A 13,426-nucleotide genomic window follows, 5' to 3' on the forward strand; every position below is an offset into this window, starting at 1 on the left:
AAATCCAGCCTATCAGATGGAGGAGGGCGGGGCTCAGCAGTCAGGAAGGAGGTAGCAGAACAGCAACAGACAGAGAGGGAGCAAAAGCAGAGCATGCTACAGAAGGAGGGAGAGGTGGGAAGGTAGAGCTAGGTAGACAGGGAGATGCAGTGTCACAGTGAGCTTGTCTGCGAGGCTGTCAGTGGCGCAACTCTTCATCCTCTCATCGGAAACCATGATGGGTTATGGAGCGATGATGCACAGATTCTCTGCAGAAGCAGGGAATGCAGATAGAAGTTCACCTTGAGCTGGAGTCCAAGAGTGTCCCTCTGAAACTCTGGGATTACAAGAAATACTCAACAACCCCAACACCGAGAACAAGAGAAGTTTAATTGGATCTGACAAGCTGCCAAACCAGATGTGGCTGCAGAATCTTTAACTTTTGGATTACTGGTCCAGATACCAGAGCATCTGAAACAGAGGCTCTAAATTGCCAATCCAAGGCCTGAAATCAAACAGGTACTTTGTCAGAAACTTGCCAGCTGTCTCCAAACCTGACAGCATATAGATCCAAGACTGTGACACCCACGGCTCAAGCTGGAACCCCGCAAAGCCACAGCTAAGCAGGTCCTGCAGTCCAGGGACCCTGGAGCTGGCCTGACCTTGGACCGGCTGTCGCCTGAACCCCTCCTGGCACCAGCCGAAGCGCCCAGCATGTCTCACACCGGAGGGCGGTTCCACAATAAAAAGGCTGGCATTCGGGCCGCTGTGATCCTCATCGGACTCCTGCACAAGTCACGCAAAGCCAAGGAGAAGGAGAGGGAGAAAGAGGAGAGCGAAGGGTGGGTGAAGTTGGTCCCGTTTGAGTCGTCAGATGTGGCGGGCATGCTGGGTAGATTACGTGTGGCTCAGGGACAAGCAGAGGGTTCTGCAGTGCAGTGTTGAACAGGGATTGTGAAGAAAACTTTATTAGCTTGTAATGTCTTTGTTATTCCAGAGGCATGAGGCACTTTGTGTTCTTTATGGTTCAATGAGTTTGCATCCGCAGTTTATAATAGGTCCTTTTTATCAGTCTGCCAGAGTGTGTGAGTGTGTGTGTCTCTTGCTGATCACACTTGCATGTGTAATTCAGTCAGTGGAAATGACAGACAGGAAAGAGAGAGAGAGGTATTGAGGATTGTAGGTGAGTAGAGGTGTGTTCTGAGTGCTTTTGAAGAGCAAACGAGAGGGATTGAGAGAACGGAGGACAGAGGCAAAGCTGTGGTGAGGAGAGAGAGGAACACTGAAAAAAGAGTTCACTCAATGTGAAGTGTTAAAAGAAAGAGATACAAAGCAAAAGGTGAAGGGCAAAGGTCATCCACTCATCTATTTATGTCCTATGTATGTTTTTTTTGCTTTTACAGTTTTTGCTGTAGACACAGTGGACACTTGTTGATGCCTGTAATACTGATGGAACTCTTTCAGTCCAGCCAGCTCTAGCACACGTTCATAGTTTTGTGCACTGGCTGAGAGCTTAATAGGCGAGCTGCAAACCACAGTAGAGAAAAAGAATACAGAAGATGTTGACGTCTTCCTTCTTCAGAAATTGCCTCGCCACATGCACCTGTAAGCGGATTTTCCCTGCGTGCTGCGTTGCGTCTAGATCATCTTACCACTAATACCTACCTTAGATGAGTGCAGTCAATAAGACCCATGGGAATATCCCACCTGGTAACAAACAGCGAGGTTGGCAGGGTCGAGGCTGCCAACGCTTCCCCCCACGACGCCTCCCCCCCAGACGGACCTTTTTGGCCGAGCTAACATTACCAGCCATGCATGTACAGTTGAACTGGAACCCGAGCAGAAGGTTGCAGACTGTTTTTGCCTATTTATTGTTACTGTGCGGTCTGGGTTAGGTGTTGTACGTGTGATATGATATGCAGCCCTTTTGCCGCTCTGTTCTAACAGCTTGGACCAAAAATAGGCTACATCAAAATAGACTGTAACACACTTTGCAAATGCTGATAAGTCGATCTGACCTCTGGGTATTTGTGTGTGTGCGTGTGTGTGTGTGTGTGTGTGTAATTTAGCTCCAGATAGTGTAATAGGCAAGGCTGGATTAGCAACCACGCAAAGTGGTCAATTGCCCCAGACCTCCTGGGTCCCTAAAAGTCGCAGGTTTATTGTGTGACACTCACTTTGTGGTGATTTGAATAACTGTAATATAATTTAAATACATGCAACACTAAACCTGAAATGGTAGGTCGTTTTCCAACAAATAGTAAGTCATTAGTTTCTGTGGCTCCGGGCAAAATCTGTATTTGACAGCAACAAGGTACATACACAGTGAGCAAGAGGAAGTGTCGGTCAGTCGGGCCACGGCAGTTAATTTTTGCCCCAGGGCCCCTGCTAGTGGATTAATCCAACCATGCCTGGGGGGTATGATCGTCTGTCAATGCAACAAAACCACACGCTTTTGTGACTGGAACACATTTATTTCACATGCTAGCTCTGTGATTTTAATTCCGCATGTTATTCCCTCATGTCAAATGATAGCACAATCATGCCTGGACAATATAAATAGCTCAAAGCACTTCTACAACAATCTTCTACTGCTGTCTTTGCTATTGCTGTGGTTGTGTCACAAAATGATCCAGGCAAAATTGCCAACGATTTGAAGGTGTCTTTTTCCAAGTGTAGGTGTTATGTGCATGATTGCGCCCCTTTCAGACTTTTACCACTACTGTCTCTCTCTACGATAGGCCGTTCATTGTGACAGGGTATTTTGTGTCCTTGAAGCAAGCTTATTGTAACAATGAATACAAGGAAAAGTTAATCGTAGACCGTTTTTTTATTAGAGCCGAGCATTTGTAACCACATAATAACAGGGAACTTGTTGCATTGACTGCTTGAAAAATAGCGTTTTATTGACTTTGCAGCAGAGAATTTCAAAATGTAATATTTTTCTTACTGTCCATATTTTTCTGCCTTCCCTCAAATACAGGCAACACCCACAAGTCCACATGCAAACATATAGACACGCAATCTTGCTCCTCACCTGTATCTTCTGAGTATTCCTGGCACTCTCAATCTCCACGCTGATAGAGCCATAATGTATATTTGCCCTCCATTAAGATGAACAGCATGCGGTCTGCTGCTTGTGTCTGAATGTTTATATTACCCCTCCATGCATTAATGTCCTCCACAGCTCATTTATCTCCAGCAGCAGACCTGTTTTGTCTGTGTGTGCTTGTGTATGAGATGTTTGTCCCATCGTGTGTGTGTAGCCTGTAGTCTGAATGAGTTGTGTTTAGGCTTATACGACAAGTGTCCGTGGTTATGGTTTATTTCCCCGTCCGTTTGTCGTGGCTTGGTGCTATCGCTGGGTTAGAGAGAGAGAGAGAGAGAGAGAGAGAGAGAGAGAGAGAAAGAGAGAGAGTGTGTGTGTGTGTGTGTGTGTGTGTGTGTTTGTACGTGTGAAAGCAAGAGAGAGACTAATTTATGATGCCAGAGTGTTTTTGAGACCTAATCTATAATCACAGCATGGGGGTTCCTGCTCACACACTGTTTTGTCTCCTTCTAGTATTAAAAGCTTTTAATATCACATACAAACATATTGACCAAAATTGCATCTGCAAAACTGCAACATGTAATTAGCATTATTTATGACCATACTGGCCTGTTGGCACAATACCTCCTGTTGATTGGACAGTTGGACAGTAATGGCACAGGAAGCAGCGTGACCTTCACTGTGAATTAGAGGTTTTGAGGCTCACAAAAAAACACATTAAGTGGTTCACTTTATGAAAACTGATTCACTGACAAGGGGAGAAAAATGTCCAGATGTAGAGATGGGCTGCTAACCTCATCTGTAAATTAAGCAACAGTAGCCTGCAGTTGACTGTAACTACAGAGGCTGAGCAGATGCTTCATAAAATAAGCCAAATTAAAGGGAAAGGTTGTTAAGGGTGCACTAACAGCATGTGAACGTACATTGGTACTAATACTAATAAACAACCTACATTTATAAGGATAATTATTATGTATTTTGCTGGTTTGCATGTTTTCCTCTGAGGCTAGGTTATGATGGTTCAGAAAGTACATTTAGAACACATTCTTCATCTATAATTTAAAACTTACAAGGACGCTTGTGAATTGTGGATACTTTTTAATGATCAAAAAATCCCCCTAGTGTATTTTAATAAGGAGTTAGACGTATCACAGTAAAATGTAGCAGATCAGCTTTTGTGCTGCTTTATTAGCATTTCAACCAACTTGTCAAGGTCATTTGGGTTTCGCTTTTCAGCTGTGGAAAACTCAAGGCAACCCGTTTAAAGGGAAATACCACAAAATTCTGGACAAACAAGTTAGAAGAATGTTTAGAACCGAATGTATCAAAATGTTCACTGACAACATATTTAATTTGTTTTCTGCCCAAATAACCAAAACGATGATCTTTCCCTAACCTTAACCAAAGTGCTTTTCTTGCCTAAACCTTACCACGGGCAGGAGTCTGGATGTATTTCACTAGTTTTTTATTTGTTGAAAGCACAATCTTTCCCTAATAATAACCAAAGTGTTTCTCTTGCCTAAACTTAACCGCAGACATAAAATGTGGACATGAATTCAGGACTCTGGTGTACTTTGTATGCCCACTATTCACCCTGACTACTTCCCTGTGACTTCACTTACACTGTACATAAATGCAGTTATTCATTCAGTCAAAGAAATGCTAGCTCAAGGGTGTGCTTGCATACATATATGTTGAAAGATGGTACAGCAGAAAAAGAGAGAGCATTGTCTTTTCATATAGTTTCAGGGTCTGTAGATACACTGAGGACACATACTTATGGTGAAGGACATTAAAAAGTACAGTTTGCATAGTATCTGTCGCATGACAGACAAGCTTTTAAATACATTTATTCGGTTAAAAGTTCGATTCAGATGAGAAGATCAACATCATTCTCATGTCTGACCAGTAAACATGAGGCCAATTCAACAGCTACACAACAAAAGCTTAAGCCAACAGGTCAACAGTCTCCCTTTATATTAAGTCCCTTTTCAGATCCCCACAAGGTCTTCCTCACCTTCTTTATATTATTTATAAGAGCAGCTGTCACAGTAATAATGAGAACAGACACATAATAAAATGTGCTGATGAATCAGTTATTAGTCAGCCTCCACGGATGGGGTTGAATAAGATCAGCAGCCTGTGGAGGAGGACTTTGCACCATGACATGACAAGTCATTCATCCTGCTAAATGTAGCCAAAACTAAGGACAAGAGTATTGATTTTAGCAAGTCGTCCTCTGCTGCTACAGTGATTGTTACTAAAGGAGAGGAACTCGAGCTGGTGGAACACAGCAAATACTGTACTCTGATACTATTCTGGACAGGAAACTGTTTTGAAATCATTTGAGATTCTTAAAGAGTGAATCAGCTTCTTTTCATTCTGAGGGAAATTATCTTATCTTTATTTACTGTTGTCTGACATGGAAATCTTTACACAGGCAGAAAGAATGGCCTTATTAATGTGACAAGAGGCCGTAGTTGGGGTGAGTCAGGCCCTTTACAGGGATATATTTACAACAAGCAGGTCCATAGATCCTGCAGAGAGTTTGAGCTCTTGCCTTCAGGTCACTGCTACAAAGGGCCTGCTAGGAAATGGAAACACCTGAATGTTGTCCTGGTATAGATGAATATTGATATTGTGATTAGAGAAAACCATGTACATGATATTGTATCTTCTACATATTTATTTGCTTTGTATGTTTTATCTTAGTTGTTCTTGAGTGATTGTTCCAGTTATTTTTTGGGGTGTTTTAAACCATGCCCTACCCTGCATCATATTCACCTTTGGACTAGATAGATTGATTTGAAGTGGCAGTTATACAAGTATCTCAACCGTTGTGGTCCCTTAATTAAAACATGTGTCAGTAGTCTATTATATGTCTATTATTAAGGGCTTGTGATGGAGATGTGCAGGAGCAGAACAATAGAAAGGTACATGGTCAGACACAAATTTAGCACTGTTTCCCTTTAAAGTGCATGGTACACCTCCGAACATTTCTATAGTTTTCAAACAAGCATGCACAGTCATGGTGAAGCTGGAATTAGACCCTCTCATGGCTCATGGAGTCTTTGTAACAGTGTCCTGCAGTATCCACGTAGTTGCTGAAATGTTTGTGACAACAACTGAGAGAATAAATTACACCAGCAGCTGGTAACAGCTCAAACCCATTCCTCTGACACTCAGATTCAGCCGCGGCACTGCAGCCAGTCGGGCAGCGGTCCAGAGGAGGGGAATGACACAGACACACACCCAAACACACATTACAAAGCACCTCTATACGAGTTTTAACTTTGATTTTGGGACTGCATCTTGATTCAGTATGATTCAATATATACTTGATGACTATATACATTAGATTGTGCTAAAGCACTGAATACAAAAAGCCCCTGTGTGCCCCTGTGAACCAGGGAGCTGTGTTGTTGGCTGCTATAGCCCCTGGTAGGGTCTCCCAAGGCAAAGTGGTTCCAGGGGAGGGGCCAGACTAAGGGCAACTCAAAAAACCTCTGTATGAAGTGGATCCAGAAGTTTAGTGTTCCCTCGCCCGGGTTAGGGAAACCAAGCCCCCCTCCTGGAGCCAGACCTGGCAAGGGAGCTCGCCCGTGGGTGTCTGGTGGCAGGGCTTGGATCCACGGAATAACGTGGAGCCACCGCCCTTTGGGCTCGTGGCCAAAGGGCGGCAGGCCACAGGCCGACGCAGCTGGTGCGGGAGGCTGAGCAGTACCAGCTCGATATAGTTGGGTTCACTTCTTCACAAAGTGTCAGGTCTTGAACCAAATTCCTGTAGAGCGGCTAGACTCTCTTCCTTTTCTGGAGTTGCCCAGGGTGAGAGGTGCCGGGCAGGTGTGGGGATACTTACTAGCCTCGGGCTGAGTGCCACTGTGTTGGAGTTCTCCCTGTTGAATGAGAGGTCTGCCGCCATTCGACTACGAGGGGAATGCTCTGACTGTTGTGTGTGCTTATGCACCAAAGTATCCGGCCTTCTTGGAGTCTCTGGATGGCATCCTGGAAGGGGGCCGTCTGGGGACTCCATAGTTCTACTGGGAGACTTCAACGCTGAGGGAGAAACCTGGAGGGGGTTGATTGGGAGGAACTGCCTGCCTGATCTGAATTCTGTGCCAACGAACAACATGTTAGGTGGTTAGGCATAGGGGGGTTAATATTACTCATGTATCCTGAAGGAGGCTGGGGACATGGAATCAGAGTGGGCCATGTTCAAAGCCGAGGAGCTGTGGCCAGAGGGTCGTCTGTGCTGGTCGGGGCGGCAACCTAAGAACCCGCTGGTGGACACCAGCAATGAGGGTGGCCATCAAGCTGATAAGGGAGGCTTTTCGGGCGTGGCTGGCCCGGGAGTCCCTTGAAGCAGCAGATCGGTATCGGGGGGCCAGAGGGTTTGTGGTTTCAGTGGTCACTGAGGTGAAAACCCGGGTGTGGGGGCAGTTTGGGGGGGCTCAGGCTGTGTTCAGCGGAAAATAATGGATGGATGAATGGATGGATGGAAGAGAAAAGGATTTTAACTGTTTTGTGTTATTGTGGACAGCTGAAAAAAAAAATACCTGTAGATAATAATCTTCCAAACAATCAATTCATTCTTTTCCTTTTGTGAAGCCGATGGATGATTCTGAACATTTGATGTTGGAGAGGAAACTTTGTTAGACAGAGCTGATGTTTTAGAGTGCAGTCTTTTCTTACCCACCTTACACAGTTTTTCCGTGTTGTGTTGTACATTCCCTCAAATGGCTGTCGAACCCTCCTCCTCCTGCTGCTGTTTAACACAAGTGCTTTTTATTCACTGACTAACTCGTATTTCCATTCCCCCGTCTCTCCTTATTTTTCTTCTGTCCCCTCAATTACTCCCTCTCTTGAAGTCCCCCTTGTGCGTTTCACTCCTTTTGTGATTAGCAGCGGCAGGGGACCCCATGTATAGGTGTTCTCTCACACACACACACACACACACACACACACACAAACATGCACACATCTGATTGCACTTGAACTCACATGTCTGTTTGTACAAATCTGTGTGTTTGTGTGCAATGTGTGTGACAGTCAGCCTTGTCTTGGGGTGTAATGGATGAGATGGTATGGTCTCTAACAAGTGTCCAGAGACCCACCCAAGACGCCCCTATTTACCCAGCTCCGTGCTGGGGATTGGGAGCTATTTTTAGTCTGCAGAGATTCATTTATTCTCTCCCTCTCTCCATACCTCACTCTGCAGCCTCTCTTTCAGCGATCTGTCATTCATTCTTCACTTCTCCCTTTCTGTCTGCATATCTCTCTCCTTTTCTTCGGGACCTTTTCCGCTGTGGTTATCAGCTAGTCTGAAGTGGTGGAGCTGGTTGAGAAGGGGTGTATTCAATGTCATCTGACAGATGCTTTACTGTATTTGCTCCTTTGACTCAAGTCAGTGAGACTGGGTGAGATTGGACAGTGATAAAGAGGAAGTGGATCCCATGAAATGAACAGGATTAGATAGGATTTATGGCATTTCCAGTTATATAAAGAGACAGTGATGCCAGGCAACTATGTTTTTTCTGCAATGCAGTACTGTGCCAAAGGGCAAAAACCTCTTTATTTAAATCCTCATTAACATTTTTTTCCCACTGTCCAGTGTTAATAATTGAACAGCGCACTTCTTCAGATGAAGAGAAGATGCACACAGATTTTTAGTCATTTGCAAACTCTCTTGAAAAATGCCCAAGAGTGTTTGCAAATGACAAAAAAATTAAAGACAGAGTGATGCGTCTCCCCAGAGTAACATCTTTGAATGACATTCAGGGGATGTGCATGTGAAGACCAGATATTCTGAAAACAGAAAGTAACTGAAAAGAGCATTTACATGACGTCCGTTTCATGTTTCAAACCGAAACAGGATAACATTTCTTCCAAATGATGTGTTTTTCCTGCATCAGATTGAGCTGTTATTCAGGCGTTTAACTGGATGAAAAAGCTCCATATCTATGCACCTACCAATAACATTACAGTCACTTAAGAGTAAATTGACTACAAGCACCGCTGGACTATATAAATAGCAGGTGATTAACTGCATAAAGTGCCACCACAGACAAAGAAACAAACAAAGATTCAGCCCATGGCCTTTATCTGTGTCTCCCTGCTGTTGGTTAGTAAGTACACGTAAATGTCTGAGGTCTCTTGGTACCATTTGTGCAGCAAGACAGAAAACAACACTGACATTTCAAAGGTAAGACAAAAGCTGCAGTACATAACCTTTTACTTGCTTGTACTGTGCGACTGTGGTGTTTAGATGGTAAATCCAGTGTCAGAGATGCAGCGCGTGTGTCAGAGAAGCTGGTCATTTAACCTGATCTTTAAAGGCAGTAAAGTAGCGTCAGTACTGGTAGTTACCTAACATTGTGAACATAATAGTGAAGCACCAGAGGATCTTACAGGGTTACAAATTAAATGCTATATGATTAACCTGGTTTCTTTGGGAGGGACAAAGTCACACACACTCTGATAGCTTCCTTGGTTGGGACTGTGTGTGCATGGAGAGGGCGAGACCTTCACTCATGCTAGTGTAGTCTAACACTTGGATTAATTACAGAAGCAATGGAGAGGAGAGGAGAGGAGAGGAGAGGACCAAGAAGGCAGTTGGAAAGAGAAAAAAGGGGCTGATAGGTGAACTGCATGCTAAAAATACAAAAATTACATTTTTTTTTAGATTCACTTTACTTCAAGACTCGACACATGCAGCCAATATTTTAGTGATCACAAAGGTCAATCATAAATTCCCTCTGAACTGAAATTGAAAAAAACAAAGCTTTTCAAATGCATATACAGCAAAACTAAAACAAAACCATACACTGTGAAATTGTGAATAAAGATTGTATAATAATAGAGTGAAACTGAAGCAGAGCTAAATATTGGCTGAAAATAACACCAGTGCCAGACCACACATTTTAATCAACTTAAATCAAAAACCTTTTAAACTAAACACCACACACTCGAAAAGTGTATTAAGTGTGGTTATGTGTCAGTCTCAAATACACACACTCCAAATGGCCATTTGTGTCTTGCAGCTGCACTGGTGTCATAGGAAACTAAAGGAAATTACATGGCAACGTGCACACAAGCCACTTAAAGCTCTCTGAGCGTTGCCTGTGTGTGTGTGTGTGTGTGTGTGAGTTCTCATTAACACGGGCTTCAGGCCGTCATATAAAGAAGTTGTGAGCGTGATAATGAAAAAGTGTGTTTAGATGTTTGTTTCATGCTCACATTTTTGTTCAAGGAGTTGAAATAGGTTTTGAAGTGTGTCATTTATTTTTGTACCTCCACAAAGCCTGCACACGCCCTCACCCCCACCCCCACCCCCACCCCTACAAAATCCATTTCCTTTCCTCTACTCTATCAGCCGTGCAGCTTCTTTCTACTCGCCAGCTCTGTAATTGAAGCACCAATAATTATTTCTGTACAAATGTATGTATTAAGTTTAGAAGTGTAGCGATTGTCTATTTCAGATGCTGCTCCCCTCCCCTCCCCTCCCCTCACCATCCGTCTGTCTGTTCCTCTTCCTCTTATTGATAATGAGAGTGTTTCAGGTTGTCTGGCTGGACAGTCTTATCTCCTGTCTGTGCTGTCATCTTTGTATCTATTCATATCACAGCGAGAGAGAGAGAGGGTGAGGCCTGGCGTTCCCACAGGAAACAGCCGGTGACTTGGAGTGCAGTTGCCTTTAATTATTGCTCTCCTGACCTCTCCACATATTTGCACATATCTGGGATGCCTGTACTGTGCTGTTGGACAGCTGACTGACTCATACATCCACTTCTTTACCTCTATATGTGGAGTGGACTTAGAGTACAGGGGGAAGTAGAGGAAAGACGAGAAGACAGTGACAGCAATTAAAAGACATGTGACAGCACTGTGATGTACCTTACCACGCAAACAGATTATCTTTAGTCACAAGTTAGCTGAAACAATCCCCAAATAAGACTAAAGCTTTGTCTGAAAGCGCTTCCCCATTCACTCCTTCTCTACCCCCCCAACACAGAATAGGAACTCTTTAGTGAGCTGTACTTTCAGATTGTTTGTCCTTTAAGATTGTTGAATACACAAATTTATTTACAGTTATTTATTAATGTATTTATTATCAATTCCACCATAGTTTTTTAAGCTGACAGCATTTGAATGTTTTTTATTTTGTGCTCACCAGTAGTTTTCTTTCTTTTCTATCTGCTGTCATCTAATCTGTTGAACCGAGTGGTGAGTTGCTGCATACGACTGCACTTACAGGGACAAATAAAGTTGTATTGAACTGAACTGAATTAAAAGATTTGAATTTTGCACAAAATTGTTGCACGGCATTTTTCACACACAGACCATACATAAGAAGTGAACGTAGCCAGCGTGACGTCACCCATCGGTTTGTGGACCGCCATTTTGAAGCCTCAAGTTTGGCTTCACGGCCATCTTGGTTTTTTTCGGAGCCAAAAGTGACGTTTGTTCCACGAAGACCACCTATGATTGGTTAGTCACAAGGTAGCTCTAAAGCGTACCCTGCTTTATGGTCTATTTTACTCTAAATGGGACCATAAATTCAAAATGAACATCACGTTACTGATGACTCATTAGGAAAGGGTTTACTGGGGTAATAAATACAGTGAGAAGTAGGCCCGTTTTCTCATAGATTTCCTTACATTCGGACTAGAAAGAATGCAGGTTTAAGGCACTTCGCATGGGCTTCACTTTTCAGAGCCGAAGCTACAGCCACTTTTACACAGTCAATATTTTCACACCTTTAAAATGCTGTAAAACACCTAATAAGCGCAGCTGATGGAAATGTCTTAAAATATTGGACAAATTAATGGAAAGTTTAGATGGAACGTTTAGGAACTACCAAAGTGATTACAGTTCACCCTGAGGGGAAAATGAATATTTGTGCCAAATCTCATCTCGTTCCATCCAATAGTTGTTGAGTTAGACCGACTGACATGCAGCTAGCGTGGCTAAACACCATCCCAAACATATATGAGCTTGAAGAACGTCAAATGCAGCCACTTCCGTCCAAGTGGGAGACAGAAAGTGAGCTAATTTAAAGAGTTGATCTCGTTATGTGGTTGTCTTCACAGTCAATCTTCTGCACCATTCATCAAAAGCCACTTCTAATTTCTGTAAGATGTGTTCATACTCTTGTAACTTAATTAACTCTAGTTATATTAAGCAACAGGATTCACTTTTCCTACATGCCTCCTGTAACATCAGCCCCTTATAGTGCTTATCAGAGCTGACACTGACCTGTCTCATATATGTAATACTGCAGAGGATTTTGCTGTGCGACGTTATTCTTTATTCTCAGTCTGCTTTCATTTACATCACGGTTGATGGGTGTCTTATGTTCCCAGCCCTCCACGCTTTCCGTCTCTTTACAACCCGCGACTTTCTCCTTTTCTCTGTTTCCAATTACTGTTGTATTAACTCCATTAGAGAAACCATCAGTTGTGTAATTGGCCAATTGGCATGAGGATCAGGCTCCTTATCAAGTTTCATAACAAATATAAAGCCCAACTGGAGAGAGGAGTGCACGGTAAGCCCCTGGGAGAGGCTTCATATCCGAGACCCGCCGTTCACCCTCTCCTCAATCTTTCTGCCTCTGTCTTTATTTTTATCCTCTCTGCACCCTCCGTCTCCCTGATTTCCTGTTTTCATCCCCCTATCTCCTCCTCCGGTGATCTGTTCATCTTGTGGGGATGTGCAGAGGTGTTGTTCCCCTGTCTCTCTCTATTTTTTCTCACACACTCTTTCGCTCTCTGGGTCTGAGGCAGTGCCTGATGTCCTGCTGCCCTGAATGAAATAACAGGTGTATTACAATCTCTCTCTCTCTCACTCACTCACACACACACACACACACACACACACACACACACACACACACACACACACGCAATACTGGCGTCATTAGATAAACATGATGACTGTGTAGATGTAATTACTGTTGAATCAACCATAATTAGCGCCCCAGCCAAAATGCAAGCAGGATTATAGACATGTTGCTGTAGAAAGAAAGGTACATCTTGTACTAGTTTGGATGTAAATGTGGAGCATGATCTGACCTATTTTTACCCAGCAGCCTTACAACCACTTAATCTTAGCTCCAGGTGACAGAGGCTTTAGTTATGTTACACTAAATTCATTCACTCGGTAGAAATTCATTCAACAGTAATTGTTTCCTAGAGCACATGCATCATTGCAGAAGATTTTTCAGAGTTAACTTCGCTGTTCTCCGTTAAGCGTCTGGCCAGAACGAGTCACACGAACCACCGCAGCTGCCTCGCATTCCTCGCAGCCAGTATTTACTGTGTATTAGAGTAATGTAATTGTGTGGCAGCCGCTGCCCTTTGGCTGGCTGGGAAATTTCTGCCAGGCGTTGTTTCAGCTCAG

At 43.5% G+C, this 13,426-nt stretch overlaps 1 protein-coding gene across 4 annotated transcripts in view; it reads left to right on the top strand.

Moving 5' to 3' along the window:
• Positions 1-107: 107 nt before the first annotated feature.
• Positions 108-13,426, top strand: part of rap1gap2a (RAP1 GTPase activating protein 2a) — a 39,891-nt gene continuing 26,572 nt past the window's right edge. For all 4 annotated transcript variants that reach the window (XM_070828673.1, XM_070828667.1, XM_070828668.1 and 1 more), the window contains exon 1: positions 108-821. In XM_070828673.1, the coding sequence (XP_070684774.1) occupies positions 694-821 (128 nt within the window). In that variant the 5' untranslated portion in view covers positions 108-693. The remainder of the gene's footprint in view (positions 822-13,426) is intronic.

The sequence above is a fragment of the Pempheris klunzingeri genome, chromosome 4 (genome assembly GCF_042242105.1).
Source record: "Pempheris klunzingeri isolate RE-2024b chromosome 4, fPemKlu1.hap1, whole genome shotgun sequence".
NCBI classification, from domain to species: Eukaryota; Metazoa; Chordata; class Actinopteri; order Acropomatiformes; family Pempheridae; genus Pempheris; species Pempheris klunzingeri.